At 48.7% G+C, this 15,762-nt stretch overlaps 2 protein-coding genes across 2 annotated transcripts; one reads left to right on the plus strand and one right to left on the minus strand.

Annotated features, from left to right (window-relative positions):
- Positions 1 to 818: 818 nt before the first annotated feature.
- Positions 819 to 13,897, plus strand: LOC103654226 (prolyl-tRNA synthetase associated domain-containing protein 1). Its single transcript, NM_001317945.1, has 12 exons — positions 819 to 987; positions 1,406 to 1,465; positions 1,549 to 1,602; positions 1,685 to 1,745; positions 1,823 to 1,899; positions 2,427 to 2,476; positions 2,850 to 2,932; positions 10,578 to 10,648; positions 10,727 to 10,850; positions 12,252 to 12,388; positions 12,474 to 12,566; positions 13,500 to 13,897. The coding sequence occupies exons 1-12, from the start codon at positions 949 to 951 to the stop codon at positions 13,578 to 13,580; spliced, it is 930 nt and encodes a 309-aa protein (NP_001304874.1). The 5' UTR covers positions 819 to 948; the 3' UTR covers positions 13,581 to 13,897.
- Positions 13,898 to 14,056: 159 nt separating this feature from the next.
- On the minus strand, positions 14,057 to 15,430 carry LOC100283173 (RHC1A). The gene is made up of 2 exons (NM_001156075.2): positions 14,323 to 15,430; positions 14,057 to 14,242 (listed from the first exon to the last, which is right to left on the minus strand). The coding sequence occupies exons 1-2, from the start codon at positions 15,350 to 15,352 to the stop codon at positions 14,205 to 14,207; spliced, it is 1,068 nt and encodes a 355-aa protein (NP_001149547.2). The 5' UTR covers positions 15,353 to 15,430; the 3' UTR covers positions 14,057 to 14,204.
- Between the last annotated feature and the right edge of the window lie 332 nt (positions 15,431 to 15,762).

A 15,762-nucleotide genomic window follows, 5' to 3' on the forward strand; every position in this document is an offset into this window, starting at 1 on the left:
TTTTATTGTTATTAACTTTATGCACTCGTGAAATGGTAAAAGGTTACCCTGCATTTCTACTGTGAGTAATCGTATAGTTCTAATACCTGGTCAATATCATTCTTCTATAACTAATTGTCTTTACTGAATTTAATGTTGTCTTATACCGAATGTACAGACTTTAAGTGTACCGATGACCAAATTCTTAGTATAATTGATGAAGTACATGGAGAATGAATGTAATGACAATATTCCAGAAGAAATAAAAAGATTATTAAGCGCATCAGTGTTTAGTTGGTTTTTAGATATACAACATATGTGATGTTATTTGCAAATACTCGAGTTTATGATAAGAAACAAAGATTAAGAATTTTTGCTCTCACTTGTTATTCCCGGCCTTTTGGTATGAATTTTAATGTATATTCACTTCGTTAGCATTACAATCCTCGCAATGCACAAATATTGTATTCACTTCTTAGACTTTTTTGTGATTTTTCACATTGTATTGTAAATTGATTTGTATTAGTTTAATTCTTCATTGGTTGTTGCAAAAGAATTTATAAGATTAAGATCGATAATATATGTTATTTGTTTTTATATAATTATTGAATACTAATATTTTATATGCCGTTGCAACGTACGGACACTTGGTAGTGGTCCATCTATGCGGTAATGTGGGGAGAGGTAAGAACAGTGCTACGCGTGACAAACTGATCCTTTAAAGAGTAGATAACATGCATGTGGACTAATGAGTTCAGCAGTAAACCAAAGAAGTCGTAACAGTAACAGTTCGGATCGGGTAACCTGCTATCGCTAGCATCCGCTAACCCTAGCAGTCTAACACTAGCAGAGGAGAACCGTAGGATTTGGCGGACGGGCGATTGCACGCCCGTGACTTCGACCCCGACGTCCCTTCCCAACTCGTCCACCGCCGCCGCCCGCCGTCGCAAAACTCGCCAGCGGCCAGCCATGGGGTACACGAAGGACCAGCTTCTCGCGCACCTCCAGGTCGGCACCGCAACTCTCTGCTACTTCCGCAGTCTGCACCATCCTTCTCGGATTTGCTTCCTCGCCCCGTGCCTTGGAGATCGACTAGAGGATTTGCTTCCTCGCCTCCGTGCCTTGAAGATCGGCGCCGGTGGCCGTAGTGCCTCTGCACGTGGCACCATCAATATGCTTCGTCGCTCTTGATCTGTCAATATTGGGCTGTTGTAAATCCTATCTTAGCGTTAAAAGGCGTGGTTGCATCGAAATTTAATCGTGTGGTGTTATAGAAGGAAAAGAGATTCTCCACAAATGTGTATAAATTGAAGTGCGTATACTTGTACCTGGATGTATGGGTTCTAGATGTTGTATCCCGAGCACACTTATCGTCACTATGGAACTCGCTAACCGGGGCTCAATTTGGTGTTCTTGTATTTTGCAGAAGCTTAAGATTGATTTCACGTGCTACGATCACCCGGTTGTGTTGACAGTGGAGGAACAGGTGAGTGGACCACCATACTTCTTATTTGGTCTCCATTGATTTACCATATATATATTACTTTACTTCTTATTTGGCTATGCCAGGCCAAACATGTTGGCCATTTAGGAGGTGCTTTGAGCAAAAATTTACTCTTGAAGGTATATCTGTGGCAACTGGTGGAATGTAGTTCTGACCGTAGCACTTGTCGTCATGCTAATGTTTCCGAATTCTGAATTTCAGGACAAGAAGCATCGGTTATATGTTATTTCTGCCCTTGCTGGCACCAAAGTTGACATGAAAAGTAGGTAGCTTTGCCACGATTACATCTTATTGTTGCTTATTTTCTGTTAGTTAATCTTGTTTTCCTTAAACTTCTAGTTCTTTCCCAACGTCTTGGGTTGGGAAAAGGTGGTCTACGAATGGCTCCTGAGGAAAATCTTCTAGAAGTACTTCAGGTCAGCCATTTATATGCTGTTCAAAACTTTCAGCAATATATTTTTCTAACCTAACCTTAGATAACCATAGGAGCAATGAAAAAAAGAAAAAAGAACATAGCACATCTTACGGTTCCATAATTCTTGCACATAATGGTCACACAGTGGTGTCATCTAGATTTACCAGTTTCACTGAACATCAATAAAGATTGCCTCTATCTTTACTTGAGTCAGGAACTCCTATGCTTTTATGTAGAAATCTCCATCTTTACCAATTGTGTGCTATTCATTCAGTTTATTTCATTGCAGGTTTTACTTCATAGTTAAATAGAAATGTTTGTAGTGAATGCTTCTCCAGATGACAAAGTTTCTATTTAATTGCTTGATCACACAAAGAGAAGTTACCCCGTGTTTTTCCTTTTTCTTTTTATTTTCAGTGAGGAGATTATGTGAGCTTAGGCGCATGCTGGTTTTATTAGGAATCTAAATGAATAGTTCCTTTTCCTTAAAACACTTGTTAATCTGTTTTACTTTCTTATTGTATCCAGGTGCCCTTAGGGTGTGTTACTCCTTTTGCTTTAATAAACGAGTCTGCGAGGTATGGGGTTTTGCTTTGATTTTATGATTGACTCTGTCTCTTACCTTTATCAAGTATGATATCCTTGATAGATGGAAAGCTATTACAACCATAAATTTGTTTCGACTGTGATATAATAGTAGCATGAGTGTGTCCCTTCAATTTGTGAGTCATATTTCTGACTGCTAGATAGAAATATCATTGATGAAGGATAGACTGCTTGAGATCTATAAATCTTGTTTTCTTTTCATAATGCTTTGTTCTGTTGCACATTCTTGTACTTATACTCTTATAGTGACTTGCAGTTCTATACTCTGAAGTAATGCTTGCTTTTTTTCTATGCCTTTTCAGTTAATGATTTAATAAATTCATACAATTCTGTTTTTGTGTGCAGTGCTGTTTCACTTTTACTTGATCAAGGTTTCAAGTCTAAACAGAGCTGCTACTTCCATCCACTGACAAATGATGTGACAATTGGTATGGTTCAGAATAACAACACTTCTTTTTACTGATTGTGTTCCATTGCTTTAACTACTGATAATACATAACTAATTAACTACTGCTATTCCCAAATGCAAACTATATATTAGGCGTTACACTTCTGTGAAGTTGCGTAAAATACTATATCCTGACCTGGCTAATATTATATATGCAAGTTGGAGGTCACTAAATTTGCATGTGCGAATAGGCAATAAAAATACCATCACTAAATGTTACAGTGAAAATCCATGCTTAGGGCTAACCCTAATGGGTAGCTATGTAGTGTTATACATGGGTCACATGGGCCTAGCCACACGGACCTACCATATACTCTAACACGCCCCCGCAGTCTGAACTTCCGTCGCAGCGGAGTTCACAGACTGGACTGAAAAAGGATGACGTACAATACACCGTACATTACACCATAGGATCCCACCACAGCCGCAACTAGCCACTACTGATGTTGAGGCTGGAGCGAAACTCGGCGAAGGTCGAGGACGGAAGACCCTTGGTGAAGATGTCAGCAAACTGGGAGGTGGTAGGGACGTGGATGACCCGAATAGCCCCGACGGCGACATAATCACGGACGAAGTGGAGATCGATCTCGACATGCTTGGTCCGCTGGTGCTGCACTGGGTTGGTGGAGAGGTAGACCGCGCTGACGTTGTTGCAGTAGACCAGCGTGCTCCTGGAGAGGGGACTGTGAAGCTCGGCGAGGAGCTGTCGGAGCCAGGCAACCTCCGCCACGCCGTTGGCCACGACACGATACTCCGCCTCAGCACTCGAGCGGGAAACGACCGGCTGGTGCTTCGCCGACCAGGACACCAGGTTGCCGCCTAAGAAGACGGCGTAGCCGGAGGTGGAGCGCCGAGTGTCTGGGCACCCGGCCCAGTTAGCGTCAGTGTAGACGACTAGCTCGGAGGATGTAGACCGGTGAAGAAGCAGCCCGTAGTCGACGGTGCCCCGGAGGTAGCGGAGGAGGCGCTTGAGAGCCGCGAGGTGGGGCTCCCGGGGATCGTGCATATGGAGACAGACCTGCTGCACAGCGTAGGAGATGTCCGGCCTAGTGAAGGTGAGGTACTGAAGGGCACTGGCAAGACTCCTGTAGCCGGTAGGGTCCGCGACTGAGTCACCCGTGGCCTCAGAGAGCTTGGCCTGCGTGTCAACTGGGGTGGAGCAGGGCTTGCAGTCACTCATCTGGGCCCGCTCCAGAATGTCAAGAGTGCATTGTCGCTGGTGAAGGAGGAGTCCGGAGGGGCGAGGCTCAGCAGTGACCCCCAGGAAATGGTGAAGCACGCCCAGATCCTTGACCTGAAACTCCCGCTGAAGGGCGTCGACGAGGCGGCAAAGAAGTGACGGACTGGAAGCGGTGAGGACAATGTCATCCATGTAGAGAAGCAAGTAGACAGTCTCTGCTCCATGATGGTGGACGAACAGAGACGTGTCTGACTTGGCCTCCATGAAGCCCAGTGTCAACAGGAACGTAGCCAGTCTGGAGTGCCACGCCCGGGGGGCCTGCTTGAGGCCGTAGAGGGACCTGTTGAGCCGGCAGACCATGTCAGGGCGAGAGGAGTCCACGAACCCCGCCGACTGACAGCAGTAGACGGTCTCGGTGAGGGCGCCATGCAGGAAGGCGTTCTTGACGTCGAGCTGGTGAACTGGCTAGGAGCGAGCGAGGGCCAGTGAGAGCACCGTGCGGACGGTGGCCAGGTTCACAACCAGGCTGAAGGTCTCATCGTAGTCTACTCCGAGGCGCTGAGTGAAGCCTCAAAGAACCCAGCGAGCCTTGTACCGCTCCAAGGTACCATCGGCCCGCCGCTTGTGCGTCCAGATCCACTTGCCGGTGACGACGTTGGTGCCGGGCGGACGGGGTACCAGATCCCACGTCTGGTTGGCGACGAGCGCCGCGTACTTTTCCTCCATCGCTCGACGCCAGTGGGGGTCTAGCAGGGCGGCGCGGACGAAGGAGGGTACCGGAGAAACCTGCGAGTCTTCGGTCGTGGCCGTCAGGACTCGAGGCAGCAGGGTACCAGTCGCGTGTCGCGTCACCATCGGGTGGACGTGCCGCGGGTCGCGGTGAAGGAGCAGTGGGTGGTACACCGGCGTCTCGACACGTGCCGCTGGTGGCTGCGGCGGAGGTGTCGGTGTCCCTGGGGAAGACTGGGCCACCGGAGGTACCGCCGGAGGTGAGGTCACCGGTGGGGACGTCGCCGGTGGAGGTGTGAACCCCGGCGGCGGCAACCGGCGCTGGTAGACGCGCACCGGCTGGGCGAAGCATGCTGGAGGGACCGGCGGTGGCGGTCCTGCGGCCGGCGACGTGGGCACCGGGGGCTGGCACTGGTAGACCCGCACCGGTTGGGCGAAGCGGGCCGGAGGGGTCGGTACTGATGGCCCCGCAGGCGTTGCAGGCCCACCACCCCCGTTGGGCACGGGGGCGATTGTAGACAGGGCCCCACGGAGAGGCGACACCACCGGACCCGGGCAAGGCACCGGGCCGGGAGTAGGACCGACAGGCGGTGAGCGAGTACCTGCAGAGAGAGGAAGGATAGGTGGCTCGATCACCATGTTAGTCGGAAAGAGAGTGAAGGGGTCAGGGTCGGAGGAGGGTGGTATGGTGGTGGAGAAGGGAAAGACGGACTCATCAAATACCACATGGCGAGAGATGAGGACCCGACGAGAGGAGAGGTCAAAGCAGCGGTAGCCCTTGTGGTCCGGGGAGTACCCGAGAAACACACAGAGGGTGGAACGGGGTGCTAGCTTGTGAGGAGCAGTGGCAACGGTGTTCGGGTAGCAAGCACACCCGAAGACACGGAGGTGGTCATAGCGCGGAGGGGTACCGAAGAGTGCCTGGTGAGGAGTGGGGGCCGGGCACGCAGTGGAAGGGAGACGGTTGAGGAGGTAGGTAGATGTGTGGAGGCCCTCGGCCCAGAAGCGTGCCCGTAGGTGCGGTTGGAGAAGAGTGCAGATGGTGTCGTTGGTCGTGCGGATCATACGCTCAGCCTTGCCGTTCTGAGAGGAGGTATACGGGCAAGACATACGCAACTGCATCCTGTGGGAGAGATAGAAGTCGCGGGAGGTGGAGTTATCGAACTCCCGACCATTGTCACACTGAACGGCCTTAATGGTGAGGCCGAACTGAGTGGACACCCAGGCGAAGAAGTGGCGAAGGGCGAGGAAAGCCTCAGACTTGGCACGCAAAGGAAAAGTCCACACATAATGAGAAAAATCATCAAGCACCACAAGATAGTATTTGTAGCCTGACATACTGGTATAGGTGAAGTCCACAAATCGCAGTGTACAAGATCAAATGCATGAGTAGCATGCGAGGAAGACGAAGAAAAAGGAAGACGAACATGGCGGCCTAACTGGCACGCATGACAAAGATGCTCATCACGTGATCTAGTACATGGGATAGTGGCACTACGAGTAAGCTGCATCAATGCCTCGCGTCCGGGGTGACCAAGGCGACGATGCCAGGTGGTAGAAGACGTGGTGGCAGCAAAAACAGCAGCAGTGGCAGGTGACGAAGACGAAGAAGAGGTGGCATGCGGAAGTCGAAGGGTGTAGAGGGGGCCGGTGCTGTCACATCGGAGGAGGGGGCGCCGAGTTGCCAAGTCCTTCACAGTAAGACCAGAAGAGTCAAACTCGACAGAACAAGAATTATCAGCAGTAAAACGACGAATAGAAAGAAGATTATGAACCAAAGAAGAAGAGACAAGAACATCGGGAAGGCGAAAAGAGCCGGGAGGGCCGACGACACCCACAAATGTGACAGGAAGACACGAGCCATTCGCCACCATGATGGACGAAGGGAGAGAGGAAGAAGGAGGGCGAACAGAGGTAAGTATACCGGGGTTGGGAGTGATGTGGTAGGTAGCACCGGTGTCCGCGATCCACTCGGGACCCATCGACAGAGTCAGAGTGGGAGTCTGGAAGGCAGCCAGGGCGGTTGCGTCCCAACCAACCAGCCCGGACGGTGGAGCAGTCGGCGGCGTGGGCCACGAGGAAGCGGCAGGCGCCGAGGTCCAGGGCGACAGAGAGGCAAAGGCGAACCCCGGCTGCACACCAGCGAACAAGGCCGCCAGGGGACGAGCCTCAGAACCGGGCCCCTGGAACGGCCACATGGAGATGCGCCCTGACCACGGGTGGTGGAAAGTGGGCCAAGGCGCACCCTGTTGGGGTCCCGACGTCGGTGCGTTGCCACGGGCACCCCCGCTGGAACCACCACCACCACCACCACGGCCACCACGACGGCGACGGCCACCACCGCCCCTGCCTCCGCCACCTCGACCCCCGTCGCCCCTGCTCGGCCCGGGTTGATGAGGGCCAAGGGCCTACTTGGATGAAGTAGGTGGACGGGTCGGGGTGATAGCCGCCAGTGCTATCGAGGAGGATGAGGACCCCGGGCCGGAGCAGGGAGCTGGGGCGGCGGCGGCCAGCCGGGGGCGCAGCGCGTGCGCGGGGCGGGCGCGGGTGCGCAGCGCAAGGGCGCCGGCGGCGGCGCTAGGAGCAGAGAGGGCGTCGGCGCTTGGAGCAGAGAGCGCGCTTGGAGCAGAGGGGACGACGTCGCTTGGAGCAGAGAGGGCCAGGGCGCCGGTGGCGGCGCTTGGAGCGGCAACGGCCGCCTGAGGGAAGGGCGGCGGCGGCTGGGTGGGAGAGGAGGTAACCTAGCGTGATACCATGTTACAGTGAAAATCCATGCTTAGGGCTAACCCTAATGGGTAGCTATGTAGTGTTATACATGGGCCACATGGGCCTACCATATACTCTAACACTAAACTTTCTGAGTTGATGTCTATAAGGTCCTATTGTGGCACAACAACAACAACGCCTTTTAGTCCGAAGAAAGTTGGGGTGGCTAGAGTTAAAACCCAACCGAAATCACAAGTCAAGGTTCATGCACATGGATAGCTGTTTTCCATGCACTTCTATTTAAGGCTAAATCTTTGGATATATTCCGTCATTTCTAGTCTTCTTTTACTACCTCTTCCCATGTTAACTTTGGCCTACCCCTACTTCTATAGTTCTATTCCCATTGTTAATGCGCCTTAGGATCCCACTACGCATTGATGCCTCTAAAGGTCTCCATTGGACATGTCCAAACCATATCAACTTGTGTTAGATAAGCTTTTCTTCAATTGGTGCTACCCCTAGCCTATCACGAATATTATCCTTCTGGACTTGATCTCTTCTTGTATAGCTACGAATCCAACGCCACATACACATTTTCACAACAATTATCTGTTGAACACTTTTTGTAGGCCAATATTCTGCACCATACAACATAGGTCTAATCGTCGTTCTATAAAACTTGTCTTTTAGCTTTTGTGGTACCCTCTTGCCATATAAACACCAGATGTTTGACCTCACTTTACCCACCCTCTTTTGATTCTATGGCTAACATATTCATTAATATCCCCATCTTTGTAGAATTGATCCTAAATACTGAAAGGTATGCTTCCTGGGCACTATTTGACCTTCCAAACTAGCATCCCCTTCCTCATGTATAGTAATGCCGAAGTCACATCTCATATATTCAGTTTTAGTTCTACTGTCTAGAACCTTTGCACTCTAGAGCACCCGCCCACAACTCTTGTTTCATATTTACTCATTCCCGACTTTCATCAATTAGTGTTACATCGTTCGTAAAAAGCATACACCAAGGTATATCCCCTTTGTATGTCCCTTGCGACCTTATCCATCACCAAGGCAAAAAGGTAAGGGCTCAAAGATGATCCTTGATGTAGTCCTATTCTAATCAGGAAGTCATCTGTCTCCCTCACTTATTTGAACACTAGTCACAACATTGTTATACACACCGTTAATGTGTTCAACGCACTTCGTTGGAACTTTATGTTTGTCCAGAGCCGACCGCATAACATTCCTTGGTATTTTGTATTAAGCCATCTCCAAGTCAATGAAAACTATGTTTAGGTCCTTTTGCTCTACCACTTGTCTTATTAAGAAAATGACTTCCATGGTTGACCTTCCAGGCATGAAACTAAATTGGTTCATAGAGATCATTGTTATTCCTCTCAGGCAATGCTCGATAACTCTCTTCCATAGTTTCATAATATCATTCATCAACTTAATTCGCCGGTAATTTGTGAATATCTCTCTGTTTTGTAGATCAGCACCACTCGTTAGGCATCTTGTTCGAGTTTTGTCTCCATTAGAATTGCTAGGTTTAACGTTGCCTCGCCAAGCCTATCATAACCCCCTTTTTTACCAGGGCTTGGGACATCCTATGTTGAGACAACATATGCAGAATTAAGTTCCTCATGCGACAACTCATCTATTTCACAGTGACATGGACATTACAGCTGCATAAGAGAATGTGATACAATTTTATTTGGCAAAAACTTTGCTAAAGATATATACCAGGGGTATTCCAAGATGGTTCAACAAAGATTATGCTGACTTTGGGGCCGATAGACTCAGACTCGGTCCGAGGACTCGAACTCGGTCTTAGGGACTCGGCGACCGGGAGCTCGGTCCACATGCCAGACAAGATTCGCCAGCCTGCTATAGATAAGGGAAGATGGTGATTCGTGATAAGAATGATATATTTGTAAATGTAGCATATCCTGAATTATAAGGGAGTTTACATGTAAAGATAGATATAAGTATTCCCATTTATTGGAGGGGGTCAGTTAGGCTGATCTCTACCCTTATCAAGCTAACGACTAGATAAACTTTCTATAACCAATGACACCTCCTTGGACTATAAAAGGGGGTAGTATCGCCCATCAAGGGCAGATCATCTGATCATATTGCATAGGCAATAGACACCGCAACACACAAGACGCATAGTATTATCTTACATTGATAGCCCGAACCTATCTAAATCTTCGAGTCCCTTGTGCATTTTCCTTAAACTCTTGATCTACCCCATAAATTCACTATCGAATATTTCTCGACAACCTTTAGCTTTATATCAAATTCATACGCCTCTTATATATTTTTTCTAGCCTCATGCATGCAACTAGCAGTATACTATTTTTCGTCCACCCAGTGCAGGTGCCAATTGCGCTGCCAACCATTTTTCTGCCAGCAGGTAAACTCGTGGGCATGGCATGTCGAAAACAGAGCTCCAATTCTTTGTTGTGTGCTTGTACCCTTGTGGGCTTGTGGTAGTCACTCTGCTATTCATCATGTCTTGCGACAGTGCTGCATGCTGGTCATCACTCTCATGTGGCATGTGGCATACTTCTGAAACAAATCATTGAGATGGTGTCTCCAAAAATTAATCTACGTACTCGTCACTGTGTGCCAAGCATGTCATTCTGACCACCGAAGATCTCATAAAGCCCTAATATCATTAGAGTCAAATAATGTCTGATAGATGAGTTAGCATGTGAATATATTGATTCTAACATGATCAGCATGCGATTGATTCAATGCAAGTGCAAGGATCATAAACATTCTTCCACTGTCCCACGACTTAACCCATTGTCGTGGTGGCACTGAACGTGGTGTCCTTGGGTGACCCACTTAGAAAATTTAGAGTTTAGTGATGGGTTTGCTCATTTTATAGTGCAGTGACCTATTTGCACATACAAGAGAAGTCTGGTGACCTCGGATGCAATTTACCCGATATATTATTTTGTTTCATGGTTTATTTATAATTTACTTCATCCAGCTCTTAGCTCAAGTAATCTGGACAAGTTTCTCATCTCCATTGGGAAGCAACCAGCATATGTGGACTTGGAGGTAATGGCTGGGTGGATTGCCTAGGTGTTCTTGCATTTTTGTATTGTAGAGATGTTTTATATCACTGCTGTGATACAGGCTGCACCAGCTGTGGGTAAGGATAATCCTCCTGATCTAGCACATTTGGTTCCAACTGGTGTGCCAAATTCTTCAGAACAACCAGTTGAGAACACGGCACCTACTAATGTTCTTAAAGAGACAGGTCAGCTATTCATGCATGCAATACTTTAAGATTTCATCCCCTTGCAGTTATTTGCTTTATCATCTATCGACAGGCCATGCTGGCATTTTGTTGCATCAACAAAATTCACGTGATTCGATGACCCTTCTGTGCATGCCCCACATTTGTTTGGATGACTGGCTAGCCGAGAAAAGTTTTTCTTCAGTATGTACTTATTATATCATATATAACAGGGTAAAATAAGTGTTTGGTAGCATTAGCATGCCCTTCTTTGTGAATCTGAATTATGCTCTCATGGTCATGGCTGGCAAGAGCTCTGTATTTTAATATGGTTTGAAAGTAGGTAGGAATTTCTTTAGGGTAACGTAAATGTTTACCATTGCCATTAGAGCAAACTAACACTTAGCTTGTGACCTTTCAGTCCACAATGCACATAATGTTGTCCAACACAAACATAAGGATCATGTAGCAGCTGCCATGAGTTAATGTGTTACCGTATCTGATTCACAAAGGCACCATTTGGATTTGGGGAATGTGGTTGTGAAGTGTTAGGGTGGGGGTAGGTTAAATTTAGCCCATTGTTTGTATATTGGGTTTGGAAATAGCAAATTAGACCTTTTCTCATCAGTCAATTCGTGGTGGAATAGCTGTTTGGTTTGGGACTGGGGAGATGTATAAGGGAAATTGTTGGAGAGAGCCTGGACATTAAATCATTCTGTTCTCATCTATTGTCTCCCTTCTCTCTACTCATCTCCTTGCTCAGCACCTCAACGCTATCAATCATGGGCTGGAAACCGGCAGCAGATTGACCAGAGATCTCCCAGAGCTATCCTATTTGGTCACTGCCTGCCTCACGATCATGACAACTTGATATCAGTATCCAGCGATCCTCCGATGGGTTCTGTTATGGATCAGTTCAAGATACAAATGCTTGTCAGTTTAGGAAGGGCACTGTGGGTCATATATAGCTAACCAGTCCATGCCAGACAGGGGGATGGGTATCCCTGATAACAGACCCATACCCACCTCTATACAATCTACCTCCACATCCCCACTCCCATCCATACAAACAGTTTGCTATGCAGATGCCACCTAATGAGCCATTGAAGTGGTCAAATGTGAATTGTGATCTTGGGGGAATCTGTGACTATTGTGTAGTACTTGACATGCACTGTCTTATGTACCTAGAATATTGTCACGGACTGTTGAAGTACATAGATTCAATATCGTTTCTGGAACTGGTCAGTTTCTGTTCTTTGTCCTTAGCTCACATACATCATAGTTCAAAGGAGGTTGCTACACTTTATGTTGCTTACTGTTGGCCTAAACTTATATACTTGCATTTTATTTGCAACTTTTCCTGAGTTTATTTATGATTTCTTAAGTTTTAATAGTCAACCATGACAATTCGTCCATTATTAGAAGTGAAGGCTAAACCCAAAGTTCAGAGCAAGGGTGCAGAAACATCGAGCAAAGTAGATAAACCTACTACCGATACCAGTGTTGACAAATTTGTAAATGATGTGTTCGAGATCATCTCCCCATTGTTCTTGTCTGAGGTAATCCAGTGAGCTTATCTATGATAGCCTTCTTTTACAACACCTGTTCTTTGTGTTGATAAATATTGCCATGCTGCCCATGCAGGCATTGAAGAAATTGGACATTAAGAAGGAAGATCTTTCTTTGATCTTAGAAGGCCTCAGGGGACGGGCAGATCCAGATTTGAAGAGTATAGCGGTTAGTTTCTCGAATGCTATTTTTAGAAGACCTGCTCGAATTATTTCATGCATGTTTTACTTTTACAACACTTGTTCAAATCCTTCTCCTAAAATATGTTTAACCATGTATGCTGAGAAAAGGGCAACCCGAAGTAGAAAGTTGTGCCTTCCTCCTATAGTTCCTTCTTCCTGTGAATTCTTCCCAAGTAAGCTTGAGTTTTCAGTGATGCAACTCTGCTTAAAATGCAATTCACCAACATTTAGTAATAGGCTAATAGCAATATCTAATTAAGTCTTGATTCACGAGAGTTCATCTGGAACATTCCTGATGGATCATTACCCCATGCCTACGAATTACAGAAAATTAAAATTTACCGTGCCACACTTGAATGGAAATGGCCTGGTCTGGACAAGAAAATTTTAACCTGTCTGTAAAACTTCTTGATGCATTTAAACACATAGTTGTGAACGATGTTGGTCCAATACAAATACAATGATATAGAACTAAGGTGCTGTTTGGTCCGTGTAATTGTAACGTATTCCGATTTCAGCTGTAAGTGTTTCCATCTTATTTTGTTTGGTGCCGGCCGCCTGTGTAATCGGATACAAAGTAATCAGATACGGGACATATACTTTTGTTACCGCTCCTTCGGCTCTGTAATCCGATTTCAGCTATTTGACTTTGTTAGTGACGTGAACCAAACAAAATCCGTTTTCGCTTACGCTGAATCAAATCACAGTGTCATCTGATTCCATTGACGTTAGTACGTTACCCCTCCGTGGCTGGAACCAAACACCACCTAATTCTTTGGTGATATATGTGCAGTTGTATTTTACATTTACTTCTACTATATACCCACCAATAATAAGCAGTGAGAAGCCATTTTTTTTTAACACCCGGGACCTGCTCGTCAATGTATATGCATAACTAACGCGGATGTTTTCATTGCAGATGACTCTGAAGAATGCATCATATACCTCAGGGTTTCACGCTGGTTACAAAACCATGCAGAATCGTGGTCTAAACGGCTGACCCACTTAGGTCCCAGTCTCTCAATTGCATGGTTTGATACAAGAAACAGGAATCTGATTTTACATATTTGTATGCTGTTGAATGAAGTCAACATATTATGTTTGATGCTCTCGTTCTATCTATGACGTATGCTCTTTTTTTGTGTATGTGTGGATTTGCCTTTTTCTCTCTCTGAGAGATCAATGGGAAATTTTCACCATACCGTGCAGTGTTCCATAGAATATGTATTTACAAGATTCTGCTACTCGCTCTACCAACATCAGAGTTTCAGTGTATCAGATACATCACATAGAAATGTCTTCGGCGCGTTCCAGAAATTACTGTTAACATGGTATATCACCCAAACAGTCGTTTTACGTGCCCTTTAACGATGTGTAATTCACTCGCCTTTACAGTGGGCGTATTTCATTTTTACATCTACGCTGATTTTGGCATCAGGCTTCCACCAATCTTCCATCTTTGACATTGAACTGAGAGAACGGCGCCATAGTTACCTGTAGTTCGCTGTTAGGTTGCTAGCACGTCGGCATTCTGAATCTGGAGGAGGCGTACATCTTTGGATGCGGATCACTTAAGGGTAGGAGGCATACATCTTTGGATGCGATAAAGACTCCACGAGAACATCTATATGAAAAACAGAGAGCGCCACCAAGCGTAGAATGCTGAAAGAAATATGAGAGATGAGAAAAGAAAACGCAGGTTGCCACAAGAACAAAGGACTGGAGGGCCGTCATGTCATTACCGCCGGCGTCCGCCGCGTCGTGCCTGCCGCGCTGCCCGTGCTCCCACGCGTCGCCGGGGTCGTCCATCCCGCGCGGTGGAAACGGCCAGGAGAATGGCCCCCATTGCACCATCGTCAGGGGCTCTCTCTCCATCTCCCTGTTCCTGTTGTTGCTGCCGTTGCTTCCGCCGCGAGGTGCGGCCTGACTGCTGCCGTTGGACCCGGCTCTAGGTAGCTGGTATCGGCAGACCGGGCAGGAGTTGTGCAGGCGGAGCCACGGCACGATGCAATCGGAGTGGTAGACGTGCTTGCACGGCAGCTGCCGCGCGGCCTCCCCGAGCTCGAAGTCCTCCTTGCACACGGGGCACTGCGAGCCGTCCGACAGGTGCGCCCCGGCGACCCGCACCGTCGGGAGCGAGTCGATTGCCGACGGTGGCGCCGGCGCCGGCCCCGGCCTGTCGTTCTGCGTGAGCTCCTCGATGAGGCTGTTCAGGTTCGGCCCCATGAAGTAGTCCCCGGGGTCGATGGCCGGGGGCGTGGACGGCCGCCGCGGCACCGGCGCCGGCGGCGGGGAAGGCACGCGCCGTCGTCGAACCAGCGCCGGTGCAGGAGCAGGAGGCGTGGCAGGTCCCTGTGCCGGCGCAGGCTGGCGGAACGCACGGCCTGGTACCGTCGTCGGCTCCTCGCCGTATATGACCCAGCGGCGCGGGCGGCCGGCGTACTGGTGCTGCGGGTGGAACGGGTGCGGAAGGAAGTGCGCCGGCGGGAACCCGTGGCGCGCCGTCGGCGGGTCGACCTCGTGGAGGAAGCGGCCGAAGCAGCGCGGGCAGAAGACGTCGGTGGACGGGCAGGAGATGATGCGGAGCGCGCGGCCGCACTGGTAGCACCAGTACGTGCGGCACGTCCGGTGGCGCGCGGGCGCTGGCGTCGCCGACGACATCAGCGGGACGGTGGTTAATTGGTTCCTTGCGTCGGGTTGGCTGTTGGTGCCTGCCTGCCTGCCTGCCTGAGCAGCTGTTGCTCTCGGAAGACCGCCTTCGGAATTTTGCATGAGATTGAGACGACGCTGGTTTTAAAGCAAATGAGGGTTTGATCGTTTGGGACGCGGAAATTGACGCACGGGTGGGAAAGGATGGCTTTGCGGGAGGAAGAAAGCGATTCTGCGGCGAGGTGTGAGATGAGGTGAGTTTGCAGGGGGCGTGCTGTGTTCGGCGACGGTGACTTGTGCGTGGCGCCAAAGCGCGTGTTGCTTGCCGGGCAGGAGGTGGTGGAGTCGGCCAGCCGGCCAGGCGGGTAAGTGGCGCGAAGCAGGAAGTAACGGCGGACGGGGGCTGCTGTGGGTTCAATTCTTGGAGGGAAAGGCACGAAGAACCAAGAACAAGCGATGGGCCTGGCCCGAGCAGGAGTTTTACGACCTAGCATTTTCGGTGATTTTTTTTGGGTTTATGGACTCCTCAGGTA

This window comes from Zea mays, chromosome 4 (genome assembly GCF_902167145.1).
Source record: "Zea mays cultivar B73 chromosome 4, Zm-B73-REFERENCE-NAM-5.0, whole genome shotgun sequence".
In the NCBI taxonomy this organism is placed as follows: Eukaryota; Viridiplantae; Streptophyta; class Magnoliopsida; order Poales; family Poaceae; genus Zea; species Zea mays.

Excerpts from the sequence above, each read along its gene's own strand:
- LOC103654226 (NM_001317945.1), top strand. The coding sequence starts at position 949 with ATGGGGTACACGAAGGACCAGCTTCTCGCGCACCTCCAG. Across the intron at positions 1,466-1,548 it reads TGTTGACAGTGGAGGAACAG|GCCAAACATGTTGGCCATTT; the intron begins GTGAGTGGACCA and ends TGGCTATGCCAG. Across the intron at positions 2,933-10,577 it reads GACAAATGATGTGACAATTG|CTCTTAGCTCAAGTAATCTG; the intron begins GTATGGTTCAGA and ends TACTTCATCCAG.
- LOC100283173 (NM_001156075.2), bottom strand. The coding sequence starts at position 15,352 with ATGCAAAATTCCGAAGGCGGTCTTCCGAGAGCAACAGCTGCTCAGGCA. Across the intron at positions 14,243-14,322 it reads CGACGCGGCGGACGCCGGCG|CATTCTACGCTTGGTGGCGC; the intron begins GTAATGACATGA and ends TATTTCTTTCAG.